The 21,567-nt window shown below is 44.7% G+C and overlaps 2 protein-coding genes across 9 annotated transcripts in view; one reads left to right on the forward strand and one right to left on the reverse strand.

Moving 5' to 3' along the window:
• LOC143487815 (NACHT, LRR and PYD domains-containing protein 3-like) overlaps nt 1-21,567 on the reverse strand; it is a 98,531-nt gene that overhangs the window by 37,808 nt on the left and 39,156 nt on the right. The window lies entirely within an intron of this gene.
• Nucleotides 725-20,316, forward strand: LOC143487742 (enteropeptidase-like). The gene is made up of 25 exons (XM_076986868.1): nt 725-839; nt 1,270-1,409; nt 1,671-1,738; nt 2,582-2,724; nt 2,858-2,923; nt 4,325-4,444; nt 4,611-4,719; nt 6,694-6,803; nt 7,590-7,727; nt 9,085-9,234; nt 9,356-9,461; nt 11,261-11,408; nt 12,248-12,389; nt 15,021-15,110; nt 15,528-15,653; nt 15,787-15,927; nt 16,011-16,121; nt 16,987-17,119; nt 17,518-17,613; nt 17,793-17,842; nt 17,939-18,170; nt 18,255-18,436; nt 18,526-18,621; nt 19,649-19,788; nt 19,915-20,316. Exons 1-25 carry the CDS (start codon nt 725-727, stop codon nt 20,107-20,109), a joined length of 3,147 nt encoding a protein of 1,048 aa, XP_076842983.1. The 3' UTR covers nt 20,110-20,316.

A 21,567-nucleotide genomic window follows, 5' to 3' on the forward strand; every position in this document is an offset into this window, starting at 1 on the left:
ACACGTGCACATGTTTAACTTCCAAGCTCCGCGCCCCCCCTGCAATAGCTCTGCGCCCCACCTAGGGGGTGCGCCCCCCACTTTGGGAACCACTGCCCTAACCAATCGAATGACCCCAACCAATCAGATGGTCCGAACCCTATCCAATCAAACACGTTTTCTGTCCTCAAACCACAAGTGACATAAAACTGTCAAAATAACAGTGGGCCTTCATGGAAATACATGATATAAATTTGAATATTCAGAATTCAAACTGATTATTTACATTATTCTATAATGATTATTCTACTTTTAAAATAATTTTCAAAATACAGTAAGGAAGGTAAAATGACAGCAGACTCTAATGTTTAGAGGTTTTGTAATAAGGTAGAATTTGTTCCTGAGCAGGACTAGAGTGCATGATAAGATATCAGCCCATGAGCACATTCTCAGGGCCAAAGTGCTTCTCTTTATTGCTGATTAATGGGTCACATATACAGTTATTGTAGTGATTCTCTTTATTGCTGATTAATGGGTAATATACAGGTATTGTGAGCTATGAACAGACACGTAGTTTCACGACTTCAGATGAGGTAAGAACTCCGTTTAGCTCCTCTAAAACCAGGCCGTGTTCCTGCGGAAGAGAGAGCGTACCACAGCAGACTACTCAACCCTGCTAACATCTGAGGAGAGCCAGCAGACCGTGAGCAGGGGACGAGGAGGATCAGGAGGAAGGTGTTGCATCATGGGCCAGAGGCGTGGTTGGTCCTCCTTCGAGGTGATCCTCTCTGTCGTGGTCCTGCTGCTCCTACTTGCGTGTTTGGGACTAAGCATCGTTTCCTGGCAAGTTCTTAATGCAGGTAAGAACCTCACAAACATCATCAACAGCACCGTGTGCCCAGAGGTGTGAAAGTCGTTGAAGGTGTTTCTCTACAAAAATGCCACAAACTGATATGCACTGATATGCACAGACCTCAAAACAGTGTAATCAGTCATTAATGTAGGAGTGGAACACTCAAGGTTTGTACAGAGAAATCAGTGGACACGAATTATAAGCCAAACTTTGCCAAAGTATCACAATTAATTGTGGGATTTATTTAGAAAATAATGAGTTATGTAGATGAGAAATGCATAGACTGATTGGTGGATTGTGAGAGGGCATAGACTCTGATTGGTGGATTGTGAGAGGGGCATAGACTCTGATTGATTGCACGTTAGGGTGGCATAGACTCTGATTGGTGGATTGTGAGAGGGTCATGGCTTATTAATGCTGAGTGAATGTTTCTTTAGCTGAGGAGACCCAAGGAGGGTCTACTGACGTGACGTTTCGTGGACGTCTGGTGATCTCAGACGGAGCCTCTTTCACAGACGAGCTCCGAAACAAAAGCAGCACAGGGTTCAAAGCCCTGGCCTTTGACGTCGACCTGCTGGTGAGGCTGAAAACATGAAACTCTTTCATTTCCATGTGTGTTTAGATGAAGCTGACTCAGTGTTCCTTCTGCACAGAGACTCTGCTGGTCAGGTTGTTCTATCACTGATCTGACAGTGACAGTAATGTCGTTCCACAATTAATCACAATGCTCGTGCATCATGACACACATTGGATATGCCATGTTTGATTGACAGTTCTTTGTTAGTTGTCATCTGTCTATCATCCCGTAACCCCTCCTCTCTTCATGCTGATTGGCCAGGTCAGTGAAGCATACAGGCGCAGCTCCCTTAGTGAGCAATTCAGGACGTGCAGGGTGACTGAGTTTAGGTGAGAGAGGACACACACTGGGGGGACTGAGGGGACTGAGGGGACACACACTGGGGGGACACACACTGGGGGGACACACACTGAGGGGACACACACTGGGGGGACTGAGGGGATACACACTGGGTGACACACACTGGGGGGACTGAGGGGACACACACTGGGGAGACACACACTGGGGGACTGAGGGGACACACACTGGGGGGACACACACTGAGGGGGACTGAGGGGACACACACTGGGGGACTGAGGGGACACACACTGGGGAGACACACACTGGGGGACTGAGGGGACACACACTGGGGGACTGAGGGGACACACACTGGGGAGACACACACTGAGGGGGACTGAGGGGACACACACTGGGGGGGACACACTGGTGGGACTGAGGGGACACACACTGAGGGGACACACACTGGGGTGGACACACTGAGGGGACACACACTGGGGGGACTGAGGCGACACACACTGAGGACACACACACTGGGGGGACTGAGGGGACACACACTGGGGACACACACACTGAGGGGACTGAGGGGACACACACTGAGGGGACACACACTGAGGCGACACACACTGGGGGGACACACACTGGGGGGACTGAGGGGACACACACTGGGGGGACTGAGGGGACACACACTGGGGGGACACACACTGGGGGGACTGAGGGGATACACGGCAGCTGTTTTTATTTACAACGGTAGCAGCGTGTTCTGCTGTATATTCTGATGGAATCTTGATTACTGGTATGAAATGGTGAATGATGCTTCTTGTGGAAATGTGTGTTGAAGCACTGAATGATACCGGAGTAGAAGCAGCACTTACATGTTCTCTGGGTTCCTCTAGCCAGGGGAGTGTAATGGTGCACTTTGATCTGGTCTTCCGTGGAGCTGTGGACTCAGAGACAGCACAAGAGCAGCTGGTGACCAGCGTTCAGAGTGGAGCAACAGGGGGACTTGGGATTGATACTAGCACTATTTACATTTCAGGTACTTACTTCGAATTTAAAACTGAACTCAAAATACAAACCCATCTTGTTAAGGACCATCTTCATCTATCACCTTAATGAAGTAAAATGAAGATGTTCATGGCACTAAAAGTTTGTAACTCCTCTACCAACAGACAGTTTCACCACTCAGATGCCCTCCACAGCACTGACCACCACAGCTGCACCAAGGCCCACTACAGGTACATCACTACAGGTACATCACTACAGGTACACCACTACAGGTGCAACATTACAGGTACATCACTACAGGTACATCACTACAGGTGCACCACTACTAGTGCGCCACTACAGGTACACCACTACAGGTACACCACTACAGGTGCACCACTACTAGTGCGCCACTACAGGTACAACACTACAGGTGCAACACTACAGGTACATCACTACAGGTGCACCACTACTAGTGCGCCACTACTAGTGCGCCACTACAGGTACATCACTACAGGTACACCACTACAGGTACACCACTTCAGGTGCACCACTACTAGTGCGCCACTACAGGTACACCACTACAGGTACATCACTACAGGTACACCACTACAGGTACAACATTACAGGTACATCACTACAGGTACATCACTACAGGTGCACCACTACTAGTGCGCCACTACAGGTACACCACTACAGGTACACCACTACAGGTACACCACTACAGGTACAACATTACAGGTACATCACTACAGGTACATCACTACAGGTGCACCACTACTAGTGCGCCACTACAGGTACACCACTACAGGTACACCACTACAGGTGCACCACTACTAGTGCGCCACTACAGGTACAACACTACAGGTGCAACACTACAGGTACATCACTACAGGTGCACCACTACTAGTGAGCCACTACAGGTACAACACTACAGGTGCAACACTACAGGTACATCACTACAGGTGCACCACTACTAGTGCGCCACTACTAGTGCGCCACTACAGGTGCACCACTACTAGTGCGCCACTACAGGTACACCACTACAGGTACAACACTACAGGTGCACCACTACAGGTGCACCACTACAGGTACAACACTACAGGTGCACCACTACAGGTACAACACTACAGGTGCACCACTACTAGTGCGCCACTACAGGTACAACACTACAGGTACACCACTACTAGTGCGCCACTACAGGTGCAACACTACAGGTACACCACTACAGGTGCGCCACTACAGGTGCGCCACTACAGATACAACACTACAGGTGCAACACTACAGGTACATCACTACAGGTGCACCACTACTAGTGCGCCACTACAGGTGCAACACTACAGGTACACCACTACAGGTACACCACTACAGGTGTGCCACTACAAGTCCGCCACTACAGGTGTGCCACTACAGATACAACACTACAGGTGTGCCACTACAGGTACACCACTACTAGTGCGCCACTACAGGTACACCACTACAGGTGCGCCACTACAGGTGCGCCACTACAGGTGCAACACTACAGGTGTACTATAACAGCTGAAACAGTTCAGACATGGCAAACACACAAAGCTTGAAGTGTTTGTGTGTGTGTGTGTGTGTGTGTGCCCATGTGTGTGTGCCCATGTGTGTGTGTGTGTGTATTATTATAGTGACGTGCCCAGATGGACAGGAGGCGTGTGGAGATGAAACCACCTGTGTGCTTGTAACCCAGTTCTGTGATGGGATCCCCAACTGTCCTGATGGCCTGGATGAGTCTGACAGCCTCTGTGGTACAGTGCGTGTGTGTGTGTGTGTGTGTGTGTGTGTGTGTGTGTGTGTGTGTGTGTGTGTGTGTGTGTGTGTGTGTGTGTGTGTGTGTGTGTGTGTGAATCTCTCCCATAATTCAATCCATGATATTCACTTTGTTCTGATTTACTGAGGTTTATATCTCCATAGCAACAGTGTGTGATGGACAGTTCCTCCTGACTGGTGCGTCTGGGTTTTTCCATTCTAAGAACTTCCCCCTGGATTACGACAACAACACACACTGCCGCTGGATTATTCGGTTTGTCTGCTTGCTTGTACCTCACATCCGCCCCAAACCCTCTGTTCTGTGTCACTCGTAACCTCTCGATATATAGAGAGACCCGGTCTTTTTTTGACACAACTACACTGAACATTTTAACTTTTTTATTTTCTTTTACGGGATTGTGCTGTGATAAACAAATATTGGCGGTCTTAGTTACTCTGGTGTCCTCTGCTGACAGCGCTGAAGTGTGTTCTCTTACTCCACCCCGTGGGGCAGTCCTCTGTGTTGAACATGCATGGTGTTCTCTTACCCCACGCTGTGGGGCAGTTCCTCTGTGTTGAACATGCTCTGTGTTCTCTTACCCCGCGCTGTGGGGCAGTTCCTCTGTGTTGAACATGCTCGGTGTTCTCTTACCCCACCCCGCGGGGCAGCTCTCTGTGTTGAACATGCTCGGTGTTCTCTTACCCCACCCTGCGGGGCAGCTCTCTGTGTTGAACATGCTCGGCATTCTTTTACCCCACGCCTTGGGGCAGTCCTCTGTGTTGAACATGCTCGGTGTTCTGTAACCCCACCCCGTGGGGCAGTTCCTCTGTGTTGAACATGCGTGGTGTTCTCTTACCCAACCTGTGGGGCAGTTCCTCTGTGTTGAACATGCTCGGTGTTCTCTAACCCCGTGCCTTGGGGCAGTTCCTCTGTGTTGAACATGCTCTGTGTTCTCTTACCCCACCCTGCGGGGCAGTTCCTCTGTGTTGAACATGCTCGGTGTTCTCTTACCCCACCCTGCGGGGCAGTTCCTCTGTGTTGAACATGCTCGGTGTTCTCTTACCCCGCTCCTTGGGGCAGTTCCTCTGTGTTGAACATGCTCGGTGTTCTCTTACCCCACCCTGCGGGGCAGTTCCTCTGTGTTGAACATGCTCGGTGTTCTCTAACCCCGCGCTGTGGGGCAGTTCCTCTGTGTTGAACATGCTCGGTGTTCTCTTACCCCACCCTGCGGGGCAGTTCCTCTGTGTTGAACATGCTCGGTGTTCTCTTACCCCACGCTGTGGGGCAGTTCCTCTGTGTTGAACATGCTCGGTGTTCTCTTACCCTGCACTGTGGGGCAGTTCCTCTGTGTTGAACATGCTCGGTGTTCTCTTACCCTGCAGTCCTCTGTGTTGTTTCTCCATCAGTCCAACACACACACACACACACACACACACACACACACACACACACACTAAACACATGTGATCTTACTTCTCAGACGTGTCTGACTTGTTCTGTCATGTCACAGTCTGAGTGTGTGTGAAGAATCACTTTACTACTTTACTATTTTACTACTTTACTACTTTACTACTTTACTACTTTCCTATTGATCCCCTTGGGGAAATGTTCTCTGGTCTGAACCCATCAGGAGAGAATAAGAGAATACACACACACACACACACACACACACACTAGTTAGGGGTTAGGGGCCTTACTCAAGGGCACATCACACATGGTCATTACTAGTTAGGGGTTAGGGGCCTTACTCAAGGGCACTTCACACATGGTCATTACTAGTTAGGGGTTAGGGGCCTTACTCAAGGGCACTTCACACATGGCTATTATTGTTCAGAGGCTTGAACCACCAACCTTTCAGTGAAAATGAATTTTTCAGTGAAATATGAAAGTTAATTCATATATTTGTTTCAATATAGCATATTTTGCAAATTATATTTGTCTTAGAAACAAAGTTAATTAATGTTAACTTAATTAACCTTAATTACATTAATAAAGCTGTTTAACAGAACACCAAGAGCATGCAAAGATGTCATCAAAATATAGGATAGTTACTTCAAAGAATCTAACCCTAACCCTAGTTACTTCAAAGAATCTAACCCTAATATGTAAATTTAGTCGATATTTGTTTATTAGAGCAAAATAACATTTCATTGGTCTGGCATTTCTCCTGTTTATTCCGTGTTGAATATAATAGAAATGAACAGGTGTGTCCATGTTATATACACATTTCAACACATTTCCCCACAGTGCTAACAGTGGTCTAGTCATAAAGATCATCTTTGAGGTATTCCGTACCCAGGAAGATGTGGATATCCTGTATCTTTATGAAGGAATCGGTCCTGGGAAAAAATTGGAATGTGAGTTCATGGCTCTTAATCTTTACCTGATCTTGGTTGTACTTGCTATTATTATTACTTTGTGATTTGCATTAAAATTATAGCACTGCACATAAATAAAGTTGTACATTCAAGATGGAGAAGAACTCTTCTCCAGTGCAGCCATGTTGGTGTTTAGATACCATGTTGGTGTTTAGATGCCATGTTGTGTATCATATCAGCGATGTAGGGTTGAGCACCTGAGAGCGAGTGACAGTGGGTTTCAGTGCCAACACCACAGTGTTATTGGGGTTAAGTGTTTCATGTCTGTGTTAGTGGGGTTAAGTGTTTAGTGTCAGTGTTAGTGGGGTTAAGTGTTTAATGTCAGTGTTGGTGGGGTTAACTGTTTCATGTCACAATGTTATTGGGGTTAAGTATTTAATTTCCGTGTTAGTGGGGTTAAGTGTTTAATGTCAGTGTTAGTGGGGTTAAGTGTTTAATGTCAGTGTTAGTGGGGTTAAGTATTTAATGTCAGTGTTATTGGAGTTAAGTATTTAATGTCCGTGTTAGTGGGGTTAAGTGTTTAATGTCCGTGTTAGTGGGGTGCCCAAGCTCTTAAGCTATCAATGAGTTAAATGATTTTTTGTGTAGATGTTTGAAGTTTGATGTCAGTATTTGATTGATGTCAGTATTTGATTGGTGTCGAACACTTTGATGTCAGTATTTGATTGATGTCAAACACTTTGATGTCAGTATTTGATTGATGTCAAACACTTTGATGTCAGTATTTGATTGATGTCAAACACTTCTTTCCCTCCTTCCTCTCAGACTTGCTGTCAGGTTCCTCCCCGGGAACAATATGGATGCTGTCTCATGAGGTGACTGTAGAATTCTCCTCTAACTTAATCATACACGATAAAGGCTTCAATGCAACATACTGGGCAGAGGACATCACCCATCTGTCCAGTAAGTCTCAGTTTAAAACACCCATACTGGTGTAGCAAAGGCAGAGAACTAACACATCATCACATCTCCATCTCACAAACACACTATCACATTATCACATCTCCATCACAATATCAAACTAAAAACGTATCAGTGATTGAAGGTCTCAGTATGTGGGAAGTTTTTAGTGGGGAACATTATATTGTTTACTGCACATCCTAGGATTCACTCCATTTCTGAATAAAGATGAAATCACTCAGTAAGGTCACAAAGACTTAATATTCTTTCATCTACACCAATTGCACATACACCACTAACAAAAAAGTAGAGACATTTGACTTTTGGGTGAAATTAATGGAAAACATAGGTAGGTTGGTTAAGTCGTTCAATGTAATGGTGGTTGGTGAACCCCAACAGAAAACATAGGTAGGTTGGTTAAGTCGATCCATGTAGTGGTGGTGGGTGAACCCGAACAGAAAACATCAGTGTCTCAATTACTTGTCGTGCCCTTAAGCATCAATTACAGCTTGACAATGATGTGATGTTCACATGAGTGAACAGCACTGAGGCCCATTGGTCCCTCGTCCATGCAGGACGATGATGTCTGTGTCTGCTGGTGTGGTCAGGTACTCTTGATGACGTCTGTGTGTGCTGCTGTGGTCAGGTACTCTTGATGAGGTCTGTGTCTGTGTAATGACGCATGTACGGACACGTACACGCCGCGTTAGAAAACAGAGGGTGAGGCGGACCCAAGTGCCAGTAGAGCAGACAAAGCCCATGGTGATTAACACTTCTATGGAAGTCCATTTCTATGTCTTTCTGTGACTCTTCCGGTCTCTCTGTATCTCTGTTGCAACCTGCTGATGGCACTCAGAGCTCAGAGGCCACTTTCGTCTAACAACAAAGGTGAGGTGCTGTTGATCATTTGTTGGGTGTCGTCTTGGTCTCATGATATCAAAATGTGAACAACACGATGAGGAAGACATTTATGTTTAAATACCAATTCTAACTGAACGAGGAAATGTATTGGTTGATTCATGGATCTGTTGTGAATTTTGTCATTAGGCTTCATGGAGAACATTAAGTGAAACAGTGAACAGTTGGACATGGGCATTATAAAAGTTTAGAGAAGGTCACTTTAAGTTCACTTGTAAAGGTCAGAGTGCATTTTAGGTTAATCTTGAAATTTCACCCGAAAGACAAATGTCCCTAACTCTTTGAGAGTAGTACATGTTTAATTTCTTCATATAGTCTTGTAAATATCTATAGCGAATCATGAATATGAGACTTGGTGGTCCTGGCTGTTCTCACAAGTCCCATGTGACCTCTTGGTGACCCCTGGTTGACCCCTGGGTGCTGTCTGCTGGGGCATTTTCAGATGCTGAGAAGATCAACTGCACCTTCGAGGAGGGCTTCTGTTACTGGAGGCAGGACCATGAGGATGATGCTGATTGGTTAAGAGCAAGGGGCTTCACCTTGCCTGCCATGACTGGACCCCTCCATGACCACACCCTGGGAAACGAGTCAGGTAAGACTGCACACCTGAGTCTCTGAGAACCTAAGAAATTAAATATGGATACAAAAACTTTAACTTACTATTAAACATGACCGTTACACAAATTCGTTTAAATATGTCATTAATTTGACAGGATATTACATCATAACCCCATTCAGTCCAGGAAGTTGGAGGAAGGCCTATCGCATCCAGAGTCTCCCATTGGCTTCTGAAAATGGATCAGTGTGTCTGCAGTTTTGGTTTGTAGCCAGATTGGTTTCCATCTCTAAGCAACACAACTCACCACTAGGTGGTGATGGGTTGACAGCTCAGGTCTTCTCTACCCGAGTGTCCAAGACACACGATCGCAAGTCCGATGCCATGATTACAAAATCGATAATTGAACCATGACCTAAGGTGTCCTGGTGTCTTAAGCACTTATGGAAACCTCTGTGCTCGAACATGGTGTTCGTTATGGACAGACTGTGACAAGCACAGAAGTCCAATAACAAAACTAGTGGTGTCAATTCCAGGTTCAGAGATTAAAAGTCCTCACCAGGATTTTGCTCAAGCTTGCTAGATTTTCTAATTAGCAATCCAGGTAAAATTAGTGGAATCAACACAATCCAGGAAGCCTGAGCAAAATCCTGGTGAGGACATTTAATCTCTGAACCTGGAATTGACACCTCTACATCTATAATATATTGGCTAAGAAATTATAAAAATTTGGTAGTTCAAAGCCACCATTGTGTTTTGGCTTTTGTCAGTATTTGACATTTCAGACTTATTTGCGATGACTTGTTTTTCCATGGAAATGTTGAGATGTTTGAATCTAAGTACATAAATCAAGCAACAGAGGGTTTATTTGTGATTAGTGAGAAAATATTTGATTTTTGGTAAAACCGTCATTTTACTCCCCATGAGTGATATAGGTAAAGCAACATGTGAGATCATCTTCTGTTGTTTTTAATAGAGGGATGTGATTTAACTGCACTAAGTCTAAAAGTCAAGCAGAGACATGTATGCCTAAATATCTAACATTACCTGATTTTAGTGGAGTGGTGGTCGTGTTCTGGAAACTACAATTTATAGACAAAACTGTTGATTTACCCCAGCTGATGGAATAGTCTGATATAGAAGAAAATAATATTATAAGTTTTATCATATTCAGAAGAGATGCTTTTAATTCAGAAGGAATTGACACCTCTAAACAAAACACCACTCAAGGTCCTACTGCCATTGCCCTTGTGAGCATTGAAGTCCCCTAGCAGAACAATAGAACCTTCCAGTATCCTCTCCAAGGACTCCAAGAAGGCCTGGTACTCTTAACTGTCTCTGTCTCTGAACGACAGTCAGAGTCTGTTCCCCAATCTGAAGGTGCACGGAAGCAACCCTCCTGTCTACTGGGAAAACCCCAACACACAGGCAGTGAGCCGGGGAGCTATAAGCCCACTCCAGCCCTCCACCTTTCATCCTGGGCAACTCCAGAAAAGAATAAAGTCCAGCCTCTCTTGAGAGGTTTGATTCCAGAACCCAAACTGTGTGTCGAGGTGAGTCCAACTATATCTAGTTGGTATCTCTCAGCCTCGCTCACCAGCTCAGGCTCCTTCACAACCAGAGAGGTTACGTTCCATGTCCCAAGAGCCAACTTCAGTAACCGAGGATCAGAACACCAAGGCCCTATGGATCTATGGCCACCAAGGTTATAATAGTTTCAGTTAACGAAAATGTTTTTTCAATATCAGTTTTCGTTTTTTCCTTCATTTCCGTTAACGATTATAACCTTGACGGCCACCGCCTGATCCACAATGCACTGGACCCCTAGTACATTGAGAGACATCCTAGGAGAGTGGACCCATGTGTGGACTCACAAGAGTGGATCCACGTGTTTCCTTCAGGCTGTCTTGGGGGACCCTACTGGGGCGTGTGTGATATATACAATATATCTGTGTATTGTATTACCTTATCTGTGTGTGTGTGTGAGATATACAGTATATATGCAGTACATCTGTGTATTGCATACAGCAAACATGTCTGTAAATGTCTTGATTCATCACAGGTATCACATGTTTGGAGTGGATGTTTGGCGTTTGACAGTAATGATAAAACAAGGGTCAGGAATGACCCCCCTCTTCCAGAAAGAGGGTAACTATGGAGACAACTGGAACTATGGTCAAATAACAATAAACCATACAGCTGATCAAATGGTAAGAGCTCTATATATACACTGTGCATACGTCTAAGGCCTTCATTATATTTTAAATTAATTTAGATATGAAACTACAAGCTTTGCACACCCATATTAGGGCAGGTTGTGTCGTCTTAGTGGCAGATCCTGTTGGAAGGAAATTGCCAGTGTGAGATATATATATAATATATCTCCTATTTTTTCTGAACACACTTCTATATTTAATAACTAGATTCTTCTGTGAAAAGACATAGACCTCTGGATTTGAAAATAATGTCCATAAAATCAGACAGCGTTCATGTGGTGGTGTAGTAATGTCTTTGTCTCACGTGTGTCATATGCTCTAAGTGCAGTAATGTCTTTGTCTCACATGTGTCAAATGCTCTAAGTGCAGTAATGTCTTTGTCTCACGTGTGTCATATGCTCTAAGTGCAGTAATGTCTTTGTCTCACATGTGTCAAATGCTCTAAGTGCAGTAATTTCCTTGTCTCATGTGTCTCACATGTCATATGCTCTAAGTGCAGTAATGTCTTTGTCTCACATGTGTCAAATGCTCTAAGTGCAGTAATTTCTTTGTCTCACGTGTCATATGCTCGAAGTGCAGTAATGTCTTTGTCTCACGTGTGTCATATTCTCTAAGTGCTGTAATGTCTTTGTTTCGCGTGTGTCATATTCTCTAAGTGCAGTAATGTCTTTGTCTCACGTGTCTCATGTGTGTCATATTCTCTAAGTGCAGTAATGTCTTAGTCTCACGTGTGTCATATTCTCTAGTCTCACGTGTGTCATGTGTTTTTTGAACAGTCATGGAAGATGCTGACTCCTTTACTGCCATCGCCCCTGTATTGTTGGTGTGTGTAGGTTGTTTTTGAAGCACAGAAGTATGGGGGGCTCAGAAGCGACATTGCGCTAGATGACATCAGCATGAGGTCTGGGCCCTGTGGGGAGGGGCCTCCAGACCCAACCCCAGTGCCCATCACCACTACGCCCCCTCCTGGACCAAGTAGAGTAACACGGCTGTACCAGCACACTTCACTACAGTCAGCAGAGCAAGCACTGCCATGTTGAAGTATAGCATGTAGCCAAACAAGGAACAGATCCTCTAGTGTGTGTGGCACTCCAGTGTGTGTGGCGCTCTAGTGTGTGTGGCGCTCTAGTGTGTGTGAGATCCTCTAGTACAGCGTTTCTCAAAGTGTGGGGCGTGGGGCGCAAGCAATTGGAAGAAATGAACCTTTCTAAAGCCTGGTTTATACTTTCGCGAGTGACCGTAGCGCATGACTCCGCCGCGCGACCCTGCGCGAACGGTGGAAGCGTTTATACTTTCCGCGTGCAGTGTTCTTCGTAACGATATGTGGTAGTATAAAGAAACACCCCTCAAAAACAGGGGAAGGAACATTTACCTGATGAATTTTAATGTTGCTTTGTGTTTCAGGTTTGAAAGTGCTGAAATTTAGGCTAAAGTACTTGAAAATGCTTGAAGTTGTAACTACTTTGTTTCACAACAAATATCTGTCTGACTGAACAGTTCTCTTGTATTACGTTAACAAATACGAGCCTCTTGTAATTCCAGGACGAAACATGAGAGAACGTGAGGACATTATGATTGGGCGTTTTGAAAATAAACAACCATTAAATAATGTGATAAAAAAAGCGAATTATTTCGAATGATTTCGAGTATATGTATAAATATTTAACTTATTTAAGTTTAACGTGCTGGGAAATATTGAAATGGACCTTGAAAATGATGTACACGTCCTTTATTCCACCTTATAAAGGTGTATGAACCCTGCAAACATGACTTTGTTCATTGCGCTGAGGCACAGCGCACGCGAAGTTACAAAATTCGAGAGGTGCACGACCTCGCGAATCGACAGCGAGCGAGGCCCTCGCGCACGGGAGGAGCCACAGCAATTACGTAATTTTCGCTCGCGACGCGTCAAGTATAAACAAATTACGTTCGCCACCCCCTTCAACAAATTACGTTCACCATCCGTTCGTGGGGCGTGGAATTTCACCTTCTTCTGAGGTGGGGAATGATAGATAAAGTTTGAGACTGCTCTAGTATGTGTTATGTGCTCTAGTGCATGTGATGCTCTAGTGTGTGTGATGCTCTATTGTGTGTGGCGCTCTAGTGCATGTGATGCTCTAGTGTGTGTGATGCTCTATTGTGTGTGGCGCTCTAGTGTGTGTGATGCTCTATTGTGTGTGATGCTCTAGTGTGTGTGATGCTCTATTGTGTGTGATGCTCTATTGTGTGTGATGCTCTAGTGTGTGTGATGCTCTAGTGTGTGTGATGCTCTAGTGTTTGATGCTCTAGTTTGTGTGGCACTCTAGTGTGTGTGGCACTCTAGTGTGTGTGATGCTCTAGTGTGTGTGATGCTCTAGTGTGTGTGGCGCTCTAGTGTGTGTGATGCTCTAGTGTTTGTGGCGCTCTAGTGTGTGTGGCGCTCTAGTGTGTGTGATGCTCTAGTGTGTGTGATGCTCTAGTGTGTGTGGCGCTCTAGTGTGTGTGATGCTCTAGTGTGTGTGGTGCTCTAGTGTGTGTGATGCTCTAGTGTGTGTGGCGCTCTAGTGTGTGTGGTGTCTGCCTTTTGTGGTTCTTGTAGCAGACTTTAGACACTTATTATTATGTAGATTCTAAACACCTCTAGAACATAATAAACAAAGCCATTGTGCGCAGGTACTAACAGGTAGGATTGTTATATATGCTAATAACATGCAGATGTCATGTCTCCAAGCTCTTCAGAAGAAGCAGGTGCTAAATGTTTGATCACACTTTCTATAGCGGTGAAGGTGCCTCCACGTCTCTAAACACACTGAACCTGTGTGAACCCCAAACACCAACACTATTCACTCCAAACACTGAAGCTGTATGAACCTCAAACACTGACACTATTTACTCCAAACACTGAAGCTGTATGAACCTCAAACACCAACACTATTCATTCCAAACACTGAAGCTGTATGAACCCCAAACACCAACACTATTCACTCTAAACACTGAAGCTGTGTGAACCCCAAACACTGACACTATTCACTCCAAACACTGAAGCTGTATGAACCTCAAACACCAACACTATTCACTCCAAACACTGAAGCTGTATGAACCTCAAACACTGACACTTCACTCCAAACACTGAAGCTGTATGAACCTCAAACACCAACACTATTCACTCCAAACACTGAAGCTTTATGAACCCCAAACACTGACACTATTCACTCCAAACACTGAAGCTGTTTGAACCCCAAACACCAACACTATTCACTCCAAACACTGAAGCTGTATGAACCCCAAACACCAACACTATTCACTCTAAACACTGAAGCTGTGTGAACCCCAAACACCAACACTATTCACTCCAAACACTGAAGCTGTATGAACCTCAAACACTGACACTATTCACTCCAAACACTGAGGCTGTGTTGAGGATTTTCTGACACAATGCTTTATAGTGTGACATCAGTGAACAGAGATGCAATAACTGACTGCAACACTAAACCCCACAGTGCACATGACATAACAGATACAATGATATCTCTCTCTGTCTGACTCTAGATCAGAGTTGTGCTAATTCAGTTATTAATGTTCATATGAACGCCTGTTATTGTTTTTGTTGTTTTTACACGATGCCAGTGGACTGTGGAGGTCCCTTTGATCTATATGTAACAAACTCAACGTTCAGCACTCCAAACTACCCACATTACTACAGAAATGAAGCTTCATGTAAGTATTACAACCACTGTGTTCTTTGAATCTTACATTTGTCAGTGTGTTCATATTTGCTGGGTTCCTTTTCTCATCCAGTAAGTGTTCTATTTTAGTAAGCTAAGTGTTCTTTGAGGTATATTGAGGTATGTCACTGAGGTATATTGAGGTACGTCACTGAGGTATATTGAGGTATGTCACTGAGGTATATTGAGGTACGTCACTGAGGTATATTGAGGTACGTCACTGAGGTATATTGAGGTACGTCACTGAGGTATATTGAGGTACGTCACTGAGGTATATTGAGGTACGTCACTGAGGTATATTGAGGTATGTCACTGAGGTATATTGAGGTATGTCACTGAGGTATATTGAGGTACGTCACTGAGGTATATTGAGGTAGGTCACTGAGGTATATTGTGTGGTTTTGATCAGGTTTGTGGACTTTACATGCTGAGGAAGGGCAAAATATTCAACTCCATTTTCAAGATTTTGCTTTGGAGATGCCCTACGACACGGTGGAGATCCGAGACGGGGAGGAGCCTCACTCCATGTTGCTAGGTGAGTTCAGTACAGGTAAAATGTGATGGTCAGAGATTAAAGTTCTTCAATTGCCTCTAATCTGGTCATGAAGGACACACACAGAGTTCATGTTGTCCCCTTTGTTGTCCATCCCATGTCTTCCACCCTGAAGATGTCCTGACTGGAACTGATCCCTTTCCTGACCTGTTCTCCACAACGTCTCAGATGACTGTGAGGTTCATGTCCGACATCTCAGGAACAAATCGGGGCTTTCTGGCAAACTTCAGTGCAGGTTTCCATCTGGGCCAGCCAGGTGACACGTGCAACTGTTCTACAGTACGAAATCTGTGGTCACCGAAGAAAGATTTAGAACTAACAAAAAAGATGTCTTTGCAGAGCCTTGTGAGACTGACCAGTACCAGTGCAGGTCAGGAGAGTGTGTGCATGGTTCCAATGTGTGTGATGGAACGCTTAGCTGCCCAGATGGTTCTGATGAAGCCTACTGTGGTGAGTATTTACACTGATGAGTATTTACTGTGGTGAGTATTTACTCTGATGAGTATTTACTGTGTTGAGTGTCTACTGTGGTGAGTATTTACTGTGTTGAGTGTTTACTGTGGTGAGTGTTTACAGTGGTGAGTGTTTACTGTGGTGAGTGTTTACTCTGATGAATATATACTGTGGTGAGTGTTTACTCTGATGAGTATTTACTGTGGTGCGTATTTACTCTGATGAGTATTTACGGTGGTGAGTGTTTACGGTGGTGAGTGTTTACGGTGGTGAGTGTTTAATCAAATCAAATCAAATCAAATTTTATTTATATAGCGCTTTTTACAACAGTTGTTGTCACAAAGCAGCTTTACAAGTGCCGAGTCCTAGCCCCCAGTGAGCAAGCCAAAGGCGACAGTGGCAAGGAAAAACTCCCTAGTTTTTTGCATGAGGAAGAAACCTTGAGAGGAACCAAGACTCAGGGGGGGAGCCCATCCTCCTCTGGCCGACACCGGTCACCATGACAACAACAACAATATAGACAGAATGTAGACAGAATGTAAAAGATGCAATAATGTCCATTTAGACAGAATATAAAAGATGTAATAATGTCCATCATGGTGTAGGCATCCGGTTAATGTATGTGTGTTTATTGTGGTGATTATTGGTTACTGTGGTATGTTTAAATCTTATGTAAGGCCGATGCGTTTGAAGTGCAGGCAGTTTGGGGGCTGTGTGTGCACATTTATAGAAGCCTATGAAAAATTATATCACGTGATAGCAGAAAGAGCATTAGCAAGTGCATTAAATTAATACTTAAGTGATTATTCATATAAACACGTGAAATTATTAATTTATTATTTTATATTTCATTGTACTTTAGTGCATTTGATGTCCGTAAATCTGACTGGAACTCGGCACCTAAGAGTTCAGGTTGAGAAGATCCTCTACACAACATGTGCACAGGGCTGGAGCCAACATCTCTCCACCATCTTCTGTCACTATCTGGGCTACAGGTGATGGTGACTCGTTCATAGATCCATGTGTCCATAGTGTAGTGGTATCTGTGTGTCTGTAGTGTAGGGGTATCTGTGTGTCTGTAGTGTAGTGGTATCTGTGTGTCTGTAGTGTAGTGGTATCTGTGTGTCTGTAATGTAGTGGTATCTGTGTGTCTGTAGTGTAGGGGTATCTGTGTGTCTGTAGTGTAGTGGTATCCGTGTGTCTGTAGTGTAGGGGTATGCGTGTGTCTGTAGTGTAGTTGTATCCATGTGTCTGTAATGTAGGGGTATCCATATGTCTATGCTGTACTGCCTATTAGGAAAATACTTTTTCCAAGTGTTTTTTCCTAATAATGTAATAATAAATGTTATAATAAATGTTTGAGTTTCTTCTAATAATCTTATTGTCCATCAAGGTCAGGAAACGTTTCATTTGTGTCACTTGTTGAAGAGGACGCTCCCTTTACTACAGTCAACTTGACAGGAGAGGGCGCTCTCGAGCTAAAACCCAGGTACAGCAGCTTTTAAATCAATCACTGTGTGATATACATGTTTTTATTTAAACACACACTTATATATATGAGAGAGTGAAAGATATGTGTGTGTGTGTGTGTGTGTGTGTGTGTGTGTGTGTGTGTGTGTATGTAAAATGCAGTAATCATATTTTCAAACTTTTCTCTTTGTTTAAAAGTGAGAGATGTCCAGGTGAAATGGTCGTATCACTTCACTGCAACAACCAGCGTAAGTAAGAAGCCGAGGTTTGAATTTACACTACAGAGAAAATTAATTTCCCATTAGAGAGAAACAGTGTGAGCCTCAAACTGGCCTGTTTTACAGCGTGTGGAACACGGATGATCGCCATGGAGACCGGCTCCAGGTCGTATTCAGCAAAAGAAACAGAAAAGCAGGAGACGAGCTATTATGGGATGGATCGAGTGGTGGGAGGGGAACAGGCACAGAAGGGGGCGTGGCCATGGATGGTGTCTCTTCAGTGGCAAGGCCGACACGTGTGTGGAGCTGCTGTGATTGACAGAGAGTGGCTGGTGACGGCTGCCCACTGTGTGTTTGGGTAAGTGCTCGTCACACAACGATGCTCCACGTGATTCAAACAGACACGTTCACAATGTAAACACGCTGGTCTGTGTGTCCGTAGAAGGAACAATCACCTGCAGTACTGGGAAGCTGTGTTGGGTATGCATTCCCAGTATGAGGTGGACACTTCAGAAAGACAAACCCGTCTAGTGGATCAAATCATCATCAACCAGCACTACAACAGGAGGACAAAAGACTCTGACATTGCACTGATTCATTTAGAGACCCCGGTGAACTTCACAGGTAGGTTTCCCGCCTGTGTGGCCTTTATCTCTCACACCTCTGTCTGCAGCCTTGTTCAAACCAGCACCTCACAGGTCTCCTTCCTGCAGACCACATACAGCCCATCTGCCTGCCTGACCCCAAGCAACAGTTCGAACCTGGAAGAAAATGTGTGATAACTGGCTGGGGTGCAGTATCTGAAGGAGGTGAGTGACCTCGCCTGGGTTAAAATATAAAACTACACGTCATTAAAACTGCAGTGAAGAGCGTGAGGTTCTCAGAAGAACACGATGTTCTGGACGGAGGTCCATCATCTGCTCCATCAGTGAAGAACCCTTGTTCTGCAGTTTTTGTAGTTATTTGTACTAATATTCAACAGTGTTTAGGTGAGGGTTCACCAGTGGGGAACCGTCAGGGCCCTCTACGCCCTCTCAGAGGGCCTAAAATATTCTTAAAACATAAATATATACAATTTATCAATTTTTTTTAATCTACTTACAGTTTGACAATCGACATCTAAACAATTACAGAAATATAAGTAAATAAATTATTCACCCGTGTCTATTCAATCTGTGTTGGAAGGTGAGGGGTTAAGTGGAAGCCTGTGAGCCTGTGTCTCCGCCGATCAGGACTGTGATGCCCGCTGTTTACAGAGGGCCAGGCCGTTATAATTCAGCGCAATACTAGTTTCAAATGACAGTAAAATTGACCAATCATATCTTCCCTCTTAATGGGCGGGCTTAACTGTATGATAATTTCCGCCCGCTGTGGCGACGCTAGCTGTCGTTAGCGTACCACCGCTAGCTAGTTTCGATTCAGTCCTTTGACGTCCTCGTTTACATATTCCGCTTCCGAGAACCACGGAGCTGTGAAACCTTATTTTGTTGGAGCATTATTTTGCTTAAGAAGTTATCTAGTACAGATAATATTGTTTATTGCGTTTCTAAAGCTGTACAGCTGTCTCAGTTCATTGTGTGTGAGTGTAAGAGTCGTGTCTCTGTGCTTCAACAGTGTTTAGGTGAGGGTTCACTGTGTGTGAGTGTAAGAGTCGTGTCTCTGCTTCAACAGTGTTTAGGTGAGGGTTCACTGTGTGTAAGAGTCGTGTCTCTGTGCTTCAACAGTGTTTAGGTGAGGGTTCACTGTGTGTGAGTGTAAGAGTCGTGTCTCTGTGCTTCAACAGTGTTTAGGTGAGGGTTCACTGTGTGTGAGTGTAAGTGTCTCTGTGCTTCACAGGCAGTACGTCGAACACACTGCGTCAGGCGGTCTTGCCCATCCTGGGCAGCGCGCTGTGTCAGGACTGGATGCCGGAGTACCACATCACCGAGCGCATGGTGTGTGCCGGCTACGCTGACGGAGGCCACGACAGCTGCCAGGTCTGTGCAATGGTGGCTAGACACTTTATTCCCTTAAACATCAGCGAAGTTCACAGTTATGTGAAGAAATCTTAGATCACGTTTGGAAAAGCCCATATTTGTTGTGCCACTGTGTTACTCTTCCAGGCTGATTCTGGAGGTCCATTTATGTGTGAAGAGGATGACCACTGGGTCCTGGTGGGTGTGACATCATTTGGCAGGGGCTGTGGGCGACCCCAGCGCCCGGGGGTGTACGTTAATGTCAGCCAGTTCACAGACTGGGTGGTGGAGACTCGCCGCCTGTCCTCATACTGGGATAGTTCTGTCCTCAGACTGGGATAGTTCTGTCCTCAGACTGGTGTAACAGGTGTGTGTGTCGTGAGTCCTTTAATCGTCATCTATACAGTCCTGACACACCCGTAATACTTCTGCGTTGTGTTCTGGGTGTCCGTGGTAAGCGAAGGGGAAGAATGAACTCTGAGGTGATCAGTGCCGTAACTATTGCTGCTTTATTTCAAGGGTCTGTACATGAAACAATAAACAATCATTGAAGACAATGTGTACAGAGAGTTTTTTCCACACAGTCGAGCCGTCGGCAGACACACTCAAGTACCGAGGCCTACAGCTCCCTCCTAGCAGACAACGCACATGGAAAATTAGCTCGAGCACATGTCCAACAGAAAAACTAGAAAAACAGCGCTTTCCCTTCCATTTACTCTTATATGACTAACATAAAATGAGTCACACAGTATTACGAATGATTTAACCTCACACTAGTTTTAGAGTAATTTCAGGCTTTACAAAACACATTTATATGGAGAACATGAAGAAACACTGACCTCCTATCAGCTCGTAACCCGTGGACTGAGAGGCTAACCGGAAAAGGTGTTGCAACTAGTTCTCTCTTAAAGAGACAGTACAGGTATTTGGCAAACTCCAGCCTGAAATGAAATGACGATGTTGCAGTGCATTTACCAGGATTTGGTGGAGTTTCATCACTATTATGTTTTTGTAGTACTGTGTTAATTTTGATTGGGTTACATTCACCCCTCCTGAAATCCACCAATATCCTGATAAACTGAATGCAGCACTGACCACAAACCAACAAGGGACTAGTGAACATGATGGTGCAAATAAAAGTGAAGACCTAGTTCACGTCAATTTAATAGTCACCCCCATCAAGGGTTAGGAGAAGAACAAGATTGATCAGGTCACGAGATCCTCTCAGAACAGTATGATGTTACACAACACCAGACTTGGCTCTACTAATCATAAGTTACTAACGGACAAGACAAAAAATGAGAATGTCACCTACTTTAGGATAACCCATGTAAATTATTGAAATCAGATTAATAATTAAACACAAAATGTTTGCTCTTCTGCAAAGGTTTCTGGACCATTGAGTCAATTAATCTACTAAGACACGTTACCAGTCTACCTGCACGTGTTCTTACAGAACCCTCTATCTGTGGAACTGAATCAGTGGGAACGGAGTCATCAGGTAAGGCTGAAGTGTCCAGGTGTGCATGTGTGGTGACACCTGTATCTGCAGCTACAGCAGAAAAACCACACAGATGATGATGGAAGAGGAAGAGTTCATCCACACAGATGATGATGATGGAGGAGGAAGAGTTCATCCACACAGATGATGATGATGGAGGAGGAAGAGTCCATCCACACAGATGATGATGATGGAGGAGGAAGAGTTCATCCACACAGATGATGATGATGGAGGAGGAAGAGTCCATCCACACAGATGATGATGATGGAGGAGGAAGAGTCCATCCACACAGATGATGA

The sequence above is a fragment of the Brachyhypopomus gauderio genome, unplaced genomic scaffold, assembly GCF_052324685.1.
Source record: "Brachyhypopomus gauderio isolate BG-103 unplaced genomic scaffold, BGAUD_0.2 sc50, whole genome shotgun sequence".
Classification (NCBI taxonomy): domain Eukaryota; kingdom Metazoa; phylum Chordata; class Actinopteri; order Gymnotiformes; family Hypopomidae; genus Brachyhypopomus; species Brachyhypopomus gauderio.

Bases quoted from the DNA above. Each gene is read 5' to 3' on its own strand.
- LOC143487742 (XM_076986868.1), top strand. From the start codon at position 725: ATGGGCCAGAGGCGTGGTTGGTCCTCCTTCGAGGTGATCCTCTCTGTC. The intron at 6,804-7,589 runs GTGAGTTCATGG...CCTTCCTCTCAG, and splicing joins TCCTGGGAAAAAATTGGAAT to ACTTGCTGTCAGGTTCCTCC. The intron at 16,122-16,986 runs GTGAGTATTTAC...ATTGTACTTTAG, and splicing joins TTCTGATGAAGCCTACTGTG to TGCATTTGATGTCCGTAAAT.